Source organism: Aspergillus welwitschiae, assembly GCF_003344945.1.
Source record: "Aspergillus welwitschiae strain CBS 139.54b unplaced genomic scaffold BDQ94scaffold_31, whole genome shotgun sequence".
Classification (NCBI taxonomy): Eukaryota; Fungi; Ascomycota; class Eurotiomycetes; order Eurotiales; family Aspergillaceae; genus Aspergillus; species Aspergillus welwitschiae.
In genome coordinates, this window is record NW_020798725.1 from 18,700 (window position 1) to 31,707 (window position 13,008).

Sequence of the window (13,008 nt, forward strand, 5' to 3'; positions counted from 1 at the left end):
CAACTCCTCTTCCCCGCCCGTCTGGTGGATAGAAGACGCTTGAACAGCCAGCCACGATCAGAGGTATTATTGCTAAGTGGCACATCTGGAAGATTGTCACGTCGTTGGTCCACTTCCTATCTTGTTTAGGCAGCGGACTACAAAAGTACTATGCAGGGCCGGGCCGTCAGGCTTAACCCGTCCCAGGAAAGACTGAGATATTCCCCGAACCCAATGAACAGTTGGCAATTTCGAAGACAGTTATATGGCAAAGTAGCAAGTCCCGAAATTGGACTCCTGTGGGGTCGTGCACACCAAGACAAGATGTCCGCTTATCTGCCTTCCAAGTCGTTCGGTTCAGTTCCCTTCGGCCGTGGCTCGTCCATCTCCAGCTCCCGTCCGCCCAATGTTGCGCTTGTGTGCTGCTTATGAACGCATACTGCCGTTCAAACGTCCTGTATTGCAATGGCAAAGGTAACAATGTAGCTTCCTGCAGATAAATAGCTGTCAAAGGCATGGCACCGGTCGGCATCCTCTAGGTCAGCTTGTACCCGTCCACTGATTGAGAAGCCAGCTGCTACTACCCTGGTGGAGCCCATTGAACACCAGTAATATCTCCGGAATAAATCCGAAACTGCATCGGAAAGAAGGAAGGTTGAAGCATGGGAGAGACAGGGAAATCAAAAAGGCTAGTGACCACGTTGAATATGAGCCAACGTGCATTACAATACACCATTAGATGTGTTCCAGTTTACGGCATCATGTCTCTATAAACTGCACCAGGGTAAACCAAACGACCTAGAAGATAGGATCAATTTAGATACAAATGTCACTTAGTCCGTTCCTGGAATGAAACCAGGCCTTTCTACAAAAATTTGTTATCAGTCATTCTTGGACTGCTCGGCTGCTCTTGATAGTGTAGCTTTCTGTCAGAGGTAATACAGCGCAAGTCTATTAACTGCAGCCGACATTAAAACGGTCTTGTTGAATATGGGAATGTTAATATAAGCTTCAATATTTGAAATTCCTGCACATTCAGGACGAGATACCACATGTTCATCAGAGATCTGAGAAGAGAGAGGAATAATAACGGCTGGAATGCGACTCCTCCACTATGTTGACGGATCCCGCTGATAATGTTATGCATTAATTAAATTCTAGGCGCTGTGACACTAAGAGGGGAGAGAAAAGATAAAGACAAATAATCCATAAAGTTCTTGCCCCGCATATAGATTCTATACCGTTGGCATTCTTCAGAATGGACTGTAGGAACCCGTCAAATTGAGGAATGCAAGGAATGCTAGGATCTCACAATTACAGAGTCTGTGAAATAGCAACCAGTTTAACAGTCATGATTTAGCTTGGTAGCCTTGCCTGGCAGTTATCGGGCATGTCATGAATCTGCGCTTCGAGCAGGCCCACGCGTGGGTATATCACTGCAGGATTCACTGATGCACTTATTCATCTACAATGACGGCATTCTGCTTCATCTTCAGTGTCATAACAAACGAACTCCTGAATATGATAAGTATCCCCGCTTGACATAATTTACATCAAGCTTTATTATAATGAGACGGTGTAGCCTTCTGATGATTGACCTGCGCTATTCTTTTCGAGTTGCTCTTCCCTCAACTCGTCCAGTTTTCCGTTGGTATCAACAGCCGCCTCGACGGTTCAATGTGGCCATCAGAACCGCTGAGACCTCTACCACCCACGACACTCACGTCTTTCAATATCAGCCTATCGAGGATGTTGAAAAGCTAGAGAGGTACAGAAGAGGAGGGTAACATCCAATGTTCGTCGGAGACGTGCTGAATAATCGCGACAAAGTGATAGACAAGCTGGGACATGGGGCGTTCTCTACAATCTGGCTTTCACGAGATGAGCGAAAGACAGCCTACGTGGCCGTCAAGGTTAGTACTGAAGATGCTTCCACTCACGATGCAAATATATTGCGTATGCTCAAAGATTGCTGCCTGGCTCATACCAACGATCGTCCTGTCGTCCCTTGATCCCCGTTATCCTGGACAGTTTCGAAATCGAGGGCCCAAATGGGCATCATCAATGCATTGTCACAGCACCCGCTAAGAGCAGTGTATCTGCAGCATTATTCTACTGCTACTCTCACATAGAAACGGCTCATGTTTCAGCTGCCAAACTTGCTCTGGCTGTTGCATATGTTCATGCTCAAGGCTATGTCCATGGAGGTAAGTGAGAAAATATCCATTCCAAATGATTTTTAGTATACGAGAGAGGAGCTATGCCATGAAAGGACTGCTAAAGATACACACCAGATATTCATCTCAGAAACATCCTGATACCCTTACCTACTAACAGTAACAAGCTTTCAATCGAGGATTTCTATGAACAGTTTGGTAAGCTTTAGATGGGACCAGTTGTGCGACTGGGCGGACAGCCTTTCCCTCCTGGCGTTCTTACTAGTGGGACGATGTCGACCTAATTAGGGAAATCGAGCAAACGACATCCCGCCGGATGAAGCCCAGCTCCTCAGCGACTTTGGTGAGAGCTTCTCCTCTTCCGACCATGAGCAGCGACGACGCGGGCAGAACTATCCCTCGCCGCTTCCAGTCGTACCGCCTGAAGCCTACTTTGAACCCGACAACCTCTTTCATTCCCCTCGGACATCCGGAGTCTTGCATGTGCCATGTATTCCATGTTTGGCTTGCAGTGGCTGTTCGATGCCACACTCGCCACTCGGCATGACATAGCCTCTCAACAAGTAGATGTCATCGGAGAGATCCCATCTGTATGGTGGAATACGTGGAAGAAGTGCCATAAGTACTTTGAAGACATCAAAAGGCCTTAGGTAAATCGTTTTGTGTTCCCATCTCTTGAGCAGAATTTTGAGGAGGATATACAGGCAACACAACAAAGAGCGAATATGTCTTCATTCGATAAGGAGGAGAAGATAGTCATTTTAAGCATGCTTCGCTCGATGCTAGCAATGAACCTGAGAAGTGGGCAACAGCGACAGATATACTGAGCTCTGACTGGATAGTGAACTGTGATTGCCGGCTGTGAAGAGGGCCTGTAATGACCGGCAAACTGGCTGATGCAAGGTCCTCTTCATATTCCTAGCATCGACACTATGACTATCTCTCCATTAGTCTGAATCTCCGCTATAGTCGTTTGACATTCAACAGTCCTGGGAGCATGCAGTGATATGATTTTCTCATGAGTTATTTTATTTCTGTAGCTTTTTCTTTTATCGGATTGCCTTCAGCGTAGTATCGAAATTAATCATGTGATGGCAAAGAAAGTATATGTGAAAAGTTAGACTTGTCAATCAAACCCCAAGACTAAGGGACAGACTAGACATTAACCTTGATTGTGAACGTTGAGAATGTAATTGGCAGCACCGCCTAGTAATCCAATCTAATTTGTCGCCCCTCAGCTTCCATGGACTGGCCACAGTGGAAAGCCACGAGAAGTTGGGACGGGCTGGCCGAGGGACTAAAACGGTCTAGAAGCCAACTCTGAAACAGCCGACAAAGTGACCTGTCATCTTTGCTCCGGTACCAGTGTTCAGATGCGTGTTACTGCAAACCGTTCTCCGATGTGAAAACTCCGATCTCTCGCAGACTAATTTGCACTGCCGGCTATTGATTCTCCGTCTTTGCTGTAATATGTAAGACTATGTCTGTACAAATGTTGGGGTGGTCCAAGTGATGTGGAGCCGAGGTGTATTCCGACTCTACATCTTATCATAGTCATACCACAAATGCAGCCGAATCTAACGCCTCAACTCCCACACACTAATCGCAATATTGACTAGTCCAGGGGCAGCCGTCTGACGGGCTGACAGGTGTGCATACATGGTTTCAGTGAGATTGATTGTAGCAGATTTCAGGGGCGAGAAGTGGCACTGAACGGCAAATCAGCCTTACATCCTTACAAGGTTCACTTTTCGATAAAAACTCGACAATGCCAGAAGGGGTATAGTAAGCGACCGCGTAATTAACTAATTGCACTAAGATCCAGCCACACCATCAGAACCACATCCCCGATATTTTGGTTAGTTTTGTGCCTGAATGAAATGTAAGGAATGGGTCAATTGGTAACCAGGGAAAAGAGTCAGCCAAGTTGAAAGGATGACAAGGAACTGGCTGGAACCCCCTGAATGGATTGACTGGTTCCAACGGTCGCGGGCCGTGGAAAGTGCGAGAGGAAGAGAGACAGAGACACAGAGAGAGACAGCCATGCCCTAGACTGGGCCCAAAGGAGGCAATAGGGCTTTGCCGGTATGGCTGTGTGACGCTCCGCGTAACGTGACCGCCACCCTGACTAGTAATCAGACACTGGAGTATCTACACACAACATACACACCCAATACTCAATTCAACTTCCCAATCCAAAACTAGTGCCATGGACTAAAATTCACACCAGTGGGGGCTGTCTTTACCCTTCAGAATTCAGATCGATCGCCTTCAGGGACGCTGATAGGGCTTAGAGGACCTATAGCGTTACCTATTATATCATGGCGACGAACATGGGCAGCGTTAGCAGTCGCCAGTCCGACAACAACTATGGGCCCGGGGAATGATCGGCGGATTCCAGCCAGGCCAGCCCCCAAAAACGAGGATGACTCCATTATTGCACGCCGGTGACTTCAGCCAGACTGAAACATGCTCGCGTGGGTTGCTCCCCTCGATTTTCCGTCTGCTTCTGACACTCGCGTCTTTGACATTCCTTCGCCTGGCTTGTCGTGGTCTCTCTCGCTTTCATCGGGCTTCGGCCTCCCCCCCCTTGACAGCGCTCTACGCATTTCATTTCCGATGCGTTTCCCTCTCGTTCCTTTTCTTTTTCTTTCTCTTTTCTCAACTATTCCCGATCCTCTGAAAAGAATATACGTCCGTTCACTGCTGCACTAATTCACCCACTAACGTCTCAAGTCCTGGTCCAGTCCATGCGGTTTTACTTTCGTTCGACCCACCCGCTCTCCACACGAACCGGTGGACTCCAACACTCATTCACCCAGTGATTGTCAGATCCTGCCTGGACTGTGCAAAGCGATCTTACGTCCCTGGGAGTTCAGCCGACCAATTGCGACATCGCTCGCTAATTGGAGCTGCAGGGCAGCTTCTGGCCTCTTTTTTAGACCGTCTCTTTCCCTAAACCATTCCCAATGCCATTTTCAAAATTCATGTCCGGCAGACCTGGTATCACGGAGAAGCGGCTGTCGGCTCATCGCTTCCAGCAGCTTCCCGACATGGCCCCGGATAATATGATGAATCCCAACGACGTCACTATCGACATCCCATTGAACCCGGTTCCCAGTCGGAATCAGACCGGCGCTCGCAAGACAAGTAGCAATGTGGGAGGCTCGCCGAATCCGTATCAACCACCCGGCGATGACAAAGGCATTGACGGTGAGAAGGAGGGGTTGGTCGCGCCAAATCCTGGCATGCGCCGACGCATCGACGAAAGCACTGGACGTTCACTAGAAGACCCCGAGGATGGCACCGTCACTCGCATGGGCCGCATCTACCAGGCCATCCTTAATTACTCTGTCCTCACCCGCTACTTCATCTATGTGGCCCCGCTCGCAATTCTACTCGCCATCCCGATCATCGTGGGAGCAACGGTCGCGCAGGACGCGACTATCGGGGGAGTTACTCTGCCTTGGTTCTGGTTCTGGATTGAGATCGTCTGGATCAGTCTGTGGTTGTGCAAACTTGCAGCCAAACTCTTGCCGTACATCTTCCAAACCCTCATCGGGTTTGTGAGTTCAGGAACTCGGAAATATGCTCTCATTCTACGCAAACTGGAAATGCCAATTGCAACCGTGCTGTGGTGCGTGGTGTGCTTGGTCACCTTTTTGCCTGTAAGTCTCGCTTGATCTTCCTGATACGTGCCCCCGACTAATTTCCATCTAGGTCATGACACAAAATCCCCATCAGAAAGCCAAGGGGGATACCTCTACCAAATCCTGGGAGAAGTCTATCAAGAACATCCTGTTTGCTCTCTTTGTCTGCAGCTTGATTTTCCTGGCCGAGAAAACCATGGTTCATCTCATCTCGATCAGCTACCACCGCAAGCAGTTCGATGCCCGCATCAAAGAATCGAAGCGCAATGTGTATCTAGTGGCTCTGTTGTTCGACGCCTCGCGCCACATGTTCCCCATGTACTGCAAAGAGTTCCAAGAGGAAGACGCTGCCATTTCCGACTCCATTCTTCGCTCCGCCGCCATCAAGACCCGCACTGGTAGCTCATCAGCGCCTTTGCGCCTTATCCGGGGCGTGGGTCAAAATGTCCACCAGTTCGGTAACAAGGTTACGGCGGCTTTCGGCGACGTGGCACATGAATTGACTGGCAAGCAAGTTTTCAACCCCACCTCCACTCGGTCCGTCGTCACCCAGGCTCTGGAACACAGACGGACGTCGGAGGCGCTAGCCCGAAGAATTTGGATGTCTTTCGTCATTGAAGGCCGTGATGCTCTGTACTTTGACGATATCTGTGAGGTCCTAGGAGCTGGCATGGAGGCGGAGGCCGAGGAATGTTTCCACATGCTGGATCGCGACGGCAACGGGGACATCAGCTTGGAGGAGATGATCTTGGCCATCGGGGAAGTCCGCCGCTTGAGAAAGTCCCTGAACAACAGTCTCCACGATGTTGACCAGGCAATCCACGTTCTGGACAACCTCTTGCTGACCGTGGCGGGTATCATCGCTATTCTGGTCTTTGTGTCTTTCGTAACCAGTGGCTTCGGTACCGTTATCGCGGCGGGTGCCACTTCCCTGCTTTCTCTGAGTTTCGTCTTCTCGACCACCGCACAGGAAGTGCTGGGTTCGTGTATCTTCCTCTTCGTCAAGCATCCCTTTGACGTGGGCGACCGTGTAGAAATCAGCGACAAGCCGTACTTTGTCGAGCGCATCTCCTTGCTCTTCACCGTGTTCCGGAACGTCAACGACCACCGCATCACGCAGGTTCCGAACGTCGTCCTCAACACTCTATGGATTGACAACTTCACCCGTGCCAATGCCATGCATGAGCGCCTCACCGTCCCCGTCAGCTTCGAGACCACCTTCTCCAACGTCCAGCTTCTCCAAGAGGAGATGGAGAGCTTCGTACGCGACAAGGACAACTGCCGCGACTTCCAACCAGAGGTCACCATTGATGTGGTGGGCCTGGGCGACATGGACAAGATGGAGCTGAGTGTCTTGATTTGCCACAAATCCAACTGGTCGAACGAAGCTGTCCGTGCTGCTCGTCGCTCGAAGTTCATGTGCGCATTGATTTCTGCTGTGCGCAAGGTCCCTATTCGCGCTCCAGGCGCCAGCGACGACGCCGATGATGACAAAACCGAGAAGGATGACAACAAGTCGGATGCCGGACACGACCAAACCCTACCCGTCCGCCAGGTCTCCATCGCCAGCGAAGGCATGCGACGGGCTAACACTACGGCTGGCGTCTCTTACACCGAATCCCGCTCGACTGGCTTCGACCTCGGCAACTCTCCGCAGTCACTGCAGCGTCGTGGCATGGGCGCCTCCAGCTCCTACAGTGAAGGTCTCACCGCAGAGCACGCAGCCCGGTCGCAGGACGGCTCCCGCGACGGTCATGAAGTCGACCACTACCAGACACCCGTGGGATCTCCCGGTCAGGAGCGCCAACTCAACGTGACCTACGGACTCATGACTCGCGAACCGTCAACGGGTCGTCGCAAGGAGGGCCGTAGCTCGTACGTCGAGCCTGAACCCGAGCCCCAGCCCGTGGTTGCCCCTCGAGGCGATGTCCCGGTACTCTCGGAGCCAGTTCCTCCCCGTCATCGCCAGGAGGCGCAGCCCACGCTGCCCCAGGTCGCAGTACCCCAGCCTCTCGCGGGGGCCGCAGTGTCCCAGCCGCCTCAGCAGCCGCCCGAGTATTACAACTACCCGGGGCAGTACTACGACCCATCGGAGGACCCATACGACCCGAACCAGCCGTTCGAGCTTCCGTCGATGCACGAGCAGACGCCAGACGGACGCGAGCACCCCTCGACGCACCTGACAGAAACCGAGCCAGGACGGTATGTGCCACGACGGCCGTACGAGGGAGCGGGTAACCAGTAGCCATGAGTGATGATGATTTCTTCTTTCTCCTTTTTGCCAAAAACCCGGGACTTAAGACTGTTGCATATGATGTATTATTATTATTTTATGAGTGGACTGATCTATTAGCATGTAATTCGCAATGATATCGTACATTTGATCCCATATTATACAGCATTTAGCATCCCATGATCATGATGATATAAGTAGTTCACCGAGATAAGGCATGGGAAAAGACTACTAAAACTTCGTCTCCTTCCACGGATACCCAACCGTATCATCCTTCCTCACCCAAATCTTCGTCTTCCGTTTATTCACCACATGCTCCACAAACGCCTCCCGCGTATACTGCGCCTTGAACTTCCGAATCCACCTGGGATCCCACAATTCGCTCGCAATCCCCAGATCCTTACAACACCGCACCAATGCATTCGACCGACATCCCTCCGTAGCAGTCGGGATTCCATCGGGAGAGAAGTAATCCTGTTCGCCGCGCGCAACTGAAACCAACCTAGACGCAACACACAAGTAGTCAGCTTAATTCATCCACACATCACACCCTAACACACCCCTAAGGAAGAGGGTATACTAACCGCCCATTACAAACAAGCGCATACTCCCGCGTCACCATCTTGGGCGTAACAATGCTCTCACTCCTAGGCACCAGACCCCATCCACCGGGTCCGAACGCCTTATTCAGTATCCGTCGGTACTTGATCTCGGGGAGGTAGAGGATTCCGTCGGGCTTGATTTCGACTTCTTCCGGGTCGGTCGGGGCGAGGAGGATGTCGGCGCATTCTTTGGGGAAGGGCGTCGCGCTGAGCCCGTGGAAGGAGCGCGTCCAGTCGATGCGGTCTTCTGTTGGGTTTGCGGGGGAGGGTGGGGTGTCGAGGAGGTCTTTGAGGATGGGTGTGGTTTTGGGGGTGGAGGTTGAGGAGGATGAAGAGGAGGTAGTGGTGGGCTTGGGTGGTGTTGATGTTGATGTTGTGGAGGTAGAGGTGGCGGGTTTGGTGTTGTTGGTAGTGGTGGATTGGTAGCGGCTTGTGGTGGTGAGGGAGTGGCGAAGAGTTTTGCTGAGCTGGGGTCCGCGCAGGGAGCGCGTTAAAAGTGGGAGGGACATTGTAGAGGACTGTGGTGTGGTGTTTGTGGTTGGGGAGTGGTGGGAGGTGCTTGCGGGAAGAGAATATGAAGTCAGAGCTGTATAGTGTCACGTGATTGTACGGTGATTGAGAGATCTTTGGAGGTGGAAAGTAATATGATGAGATAGTGGAGATTCTAGTATTATTCTTATTGTACAGGTATGTGGTAAGTGGTGTTCATTAAGCATCCTTGGTCTGTGTGCGCTCGTCGTTGCCCTGGCGTTTCCAGCACTCGCGGAAGGTTTCCATCTGATTCAACATTAGAGTCAGTCACAGCATAACGGCGAAGATGGATGGAGTATTATACCTCACTCTGGCACTGGCGCCAGTCCTTCTTTTCGAACCAGCAGTCGTTCATTTTCATCTGCTCCGCTGTAATTGTGTTTAGTAGCTATCTGAAATAAGCAATAAAAGATGGTATCGTACCTGCACAGCCGGTGCTGAAGATCCGCTTGTCCCTGGATGGATGGGATGTACCGTCAGCTCAACTAAACTCCCTTCCTCCGATCTTCGCATCCCAACAACTCACCATTCGTCCGGCTCGTCGTCCTCCTCCTCCACCTCCACGGGCGGGTTCTGCCTTTTCTCCTGGTCCGACATTGTGCCTGTTTGCTTGCTTGACTGCTTGATTGCTTGTGTGGTGCTCTGAGAGAGAGTTGCAGGTAGTTGCCGCAAAATGGCGACCCCCAATATGACCGGCAAAAAGGTCAACGTTCTGGTCTATTCCGGTGCGCCACTCTCCCCTCTTCTCCCCGCTCAGCATCAACGATATCCTTCACTTTGCACTCAACGAAACCTACGTACGATACTCTTTTCTTACTAAGTCCTAATTTGATCTCTAGGCAATGGAACCACCGTCGAATCGGTCCGCCACACCCTCTACTCCCTCCGCCGCCTTCTAGCCCCCCACTACGCCGTCATCCCCGTCACCTCCGATGCCCTCCTCCACGAACCCTGGACCGCTACCTGCGCTCTCCTCGTCATCCCCGGCGGCGCTGATCTAGGCTACGGCCGCGTCCTCAATGGCCCCGGCAACCGCCGCATCGAACACTTCGTCAAGCGCGGCGGCGCTTACCTCGGTTTCTGCGCGGGTGGGTACTACGGTTCCCAACGCTGCGAGTTCGAAGTCGGCGATAAGACACTTCAGGTCATCGGAGAGCGCGAATTGGCCTTCTACCCTGGTACATGTCGCGGAGGGGCGTTCGCGGGGTTCGTCTATCACAGTGAGGCGGGGGCGAGGGCGGCGGAGATTTCGGTGAATAAAGATATTCTCAATGCGGGGATTGTGCCGGAGCGGTTCAGGTGCTACTATAATGGAGGTGGGGTGTTTGTGGATGCGCCCACGCTGGCTGACAAGGGAGTGGAGGTCCTGGCTAGCTTTGAGGAGGAGTTGAATGTTGACCCCGGGGAGGGGAAGGCCGCAGTGGTATTTTGTCGCGTTGGCGAAGGGAGGGTTGTTCTTACGGGACCGCATCCGGAGTAAGGCTCTTTACCCTCCGTGGTCTAACTGTCTAGGTGATGTGTGTGCTGATGGTTGGTAGGTTTGCAGCTGCAAATCTGGATAAAAAAGCCGGTGGCCCCGAATATACAAAGGTCATAGAGGCGCTGGAGGCTGATGACAAGGCGCGCACGGACTTCCTCAAGGCATGTCTGGTCAAGCTGGGCCTGCAGGTGACGCAGAGCACAACCACCGTGCCGTCGCTGTCGTCGCTGCATCTGTCCTCGCAGGAGCCGGCGGAGACGGCCGATCTGGTGGCGTCCTGGCAGGAAATCATCACCAAGGATGGCAACGAAGAGATTATCAAGGACGAGAATGACACATTCCGGATTGAGAGACCCGGCGCATGGAATCTGAGCCAGTTGGAAGATTCACTCCCGGCATCATCGCAGTCTACGGAGGGTATCGTGGATTACAACGCCATTGTCAAGCGGCTGGTGGTGCACGACGACGTGCCATCGTCGAAACTGACGCCCTACTTCAACCATCATGCCTTCTACTCCAACCTCCACCAGTACCAGTCGCAGTCCCGCGAGGGTGCATCCGAGTTTGGCGCCCACCTCGTGTACGGCGAGGTTGTTACCAGCACGAACACGATCCTGGAAAAGTAAGTGGACCTGTCCGATGACAGAAGCGAAACACAACTGACGGGTCAGAAACCCCAAGCTGCTGCGCAAGCTGCCTAACGGCTTCACCGCCAGCGCCACGACCCAGGTGGCAGGCCGCGGCCGCGGATCGAACGTATGGGTGTCGCCGGCCGGGGCGCTGATTTTCTCGACGGTGCTTCGCCACCCGTTGGAGAAGATTCAGTCAGCACCAGTCGTATTTATCCAGTATTTGGCGGCGATGGCAGTGGTGCAGGGAATCAAGAACTACGATGCGGGGTACTCGGAGCTCCCGGTCAAGCTGAAGTGGCCGAATGACGTGTGTAAGTGATACTTTCTTGAAGGATTTGATCAAGGGAATGGGACGGATGCTGACCAGCCGACAGATGCACTGGACCCGGAGCACCCGGAGAAGAAGCAGTACTCGAAAATCTGCGGCATCCTGGTGAACTCGCACTACTGCGCGAACGAGTACATCTCGGTCGTGGGCATTGGCATCAACGCAACGAACGCATCGCCCACCACATCGTTGACGGCGCTGGCGGCGCGGTTCCTGGGCCCCCGGGCGGCCCCGATCACGCTGGAGAAGCTGCTGGCGCGCATCCTCACGACGTTCGAGGAGCTGTATACGCGGTTCCTGCGGACCGGGTTCGATCGGTCGTTTGAAGAAATGTATTACGCGCACTGGCTGCACATGCACCAGGTGGTGACGTTGGAGGAAGAGGGGGGTGTGCGCGCGCGCATCAAGGGGATCACGCGGGATTACGGGCTGCTGCTGGCAGAAGAACTGGGCTGGAATGACCGACCGACGGGCCGGGTGTGGCAGCTGCAGAGCGACAGTAACAGTTTTGACTTCTTTCGCGGATTGGTGCGGCGAAAGGTGTAGTGGGGGAGGCCAATGCAGCCAGTGGATTTTTAGATTTTTAGTGTAGAGCGATTTTAGCAACTAAAGTAGCATAGGACTATAGAGATCGGAAATGTTGCTGGAGAGAGATAAAGTGCCGGAAAGGCGACCGAAATGAGCGACACGTACAGATACCGCATTGGGAAAGTCGAGCGCGGCACAAAACACTTGCATTTGCCTAATTCTGTAGGTGAAACCTGCCTCGGATCTGGCATGGGGGAAACACATGTGGTTGGGTCCTTGGTTCAGTGCCCCTGGGAACCAGGGAGTGAGTCATTCCGCGGAACATGAATAGTTAAACCACTTGGACGATCATCTTAATAGAAAGGGGAATCAATGAACGAATGAATGAATGAATGATGAACACACAATGAGATTATTATGGTCGGGAATGACGCAGTGGAGAGTTGTGCCCTAATCATTACTACTTAGTCTAGTATGGAGCCGGGAACAACCACGTAGGCCGTACCAGCCAATGCTATCGAGTCTAATATAGTACTTACTGCACCAGTACAAAGTAGATGGAAAGCCGTTGATGTTGGGAACCAACCAGGGTGGCTGCAGACTAATCATCCTCCAGGATGTAGTAGTATATTTCCTGTCAGCCTGGAATCCGGTTGGCTCTGCTCCTCTGAAGAGAAGGTATAGTGCTAGTGCACTATAGGCCAGGGGAATGCTTATGCAGACCCGGCGGTAATAAGAATGAACAGAGGGCGATGAAACCAGGCAAAGTCCGGTTCAACCAAGATACTTCCTTTCTCCACCCCTGAAGCCTGTCATGGCGGGCCTCCTGCTTCCATCCAGTTGGAAGCCCCGAGGCCTTCAGACTAGG

General features: G+C 52.4%; 5 protein-coding genes across 5 annotated transcripts; 3 read left to right on the plus strand and 2 right to left on the minus strand.

The window, feature by feature from the left end:
• Positions 1 to 1,772: 1,772 nt before the first annotated feature.
• BDQ94DRAFT_161455 (uncharacterized protein) lies at positions 1,773 to 2,983 on the plus strand (the record flags this gene model as incomplete). The annotated part of the gene is made up of 6 exons (XM_026769389.1): positions 1,773 to 1,979; positions 2,024 to 2,186; positions 2,274 to 2,354; positions 2,455 to 2,570; positions 2,669 to 2,725; positions 2,807 to 2,983. The coding sequence occupies 6 exons, from the start codon at positions 1,773 to 1,775 to the stop codon at positions 2,981 to 2,983; spliced, it is 801 nt and encodes a 266-aa protein (XP_026623160.1).
• A 2,015-nt stretch (positions 2,984 to 4,998) lies between these two features.
• On the plus strand, positions 4,999 to 8,201 carry BDQ94DRAFT_76582 (serine/threonine protein kinase). Its single transcript, XM_026776484.1, has 2 exons — positions 4,999 to 5,824; positions 5,877 to 8,201. Exons 1-2 carry the CDS (start codon positions 5,126 to 5,128, stop codon positions 8,049 to 8,051), a joined length of 2,874 nt encoding a protein of 957 aa, XP_026623161.1. The 5' UTR covers positions 4,999 to 5,125; the 3' UTR covers positions 8,052 to 8,201.
• On the minus strand, positions 8,161 to 9,178 carry BDQ94DRAFT_76586 (putative mitochondrial genome maintenance protein Mgm101). Its single transcript, XM_026776485.1, has 2 exons — positions 8,624 to 9,178; positions 8,161 to 8,541 (listed from the first exon to the last, which is right to left on the minus strand). Exons 1-2 carry the CDS (start codon positions 9,148 to 9,150, stop codon positions 8,271 to 8,273), a joined length of 798 nt encoding a protein of 265 aa, XP_026623162.1. The 5' UTR covers positions 9,151 to 9,178; the 3' UTR covers positions 8,161 to 8,270.
• Positions 9,179 to 9,273: 95 nt separating this feature from the next.
• On the plus strand, positions 9,274 to 12,574 carry BDQ94DRAFT_149084 (biotin--[acetyl-CoA-carboxylase] ligase BPL1). Its single transcript, XM_026767311.1, has 8 exons — positions 9,274 to 9,418; positions 9,477 to 9,549; positions 9,604 to 9,626; positions 9,698 to 9,897; positions 10,012 to 10,648; positions 10,711 to 11,274; positions 11,324 to 11,595; positions 11,659 to 12,574. Exons 4-8 carry the CDS (start codon positions 9,846 to 9,848, stop codon positions 12,156 to 12,158), a joined length of 2,025 nt encoding a protein of 674 aa, XP_026623163.1. The 5' UTR covers positions 9,274 to 9,418; positions 9,477 to 9,549; positions 9,604 to 9,626; positions 9,698 to 9,845; the 3' UTR covers positions 12,159 to 12,574.
• Positions 9,350 to 9,769, minus strand: BDQ94DRAFT_173123 (uncharacterized protein; the record flags this gene model as incomplete). Its single annotated transcript, XM_026772098.1, has 4 exons — positions 9,350 to 9,418; positions 9,477 to 9,541; positions 9,596 to 9,627; positions 9,699 to 9,769. The coding sequence occupies 4 exons, from the start codon at positions 9,767 to 9,769 to the stop codon at positions 9,350 to 9,352; spliced, it is 237 nt and encodes a 78-aa protein (XP_026623164.1).
• Positions 12,575 to 13,008: the final 434 nt, after the last annotated feature.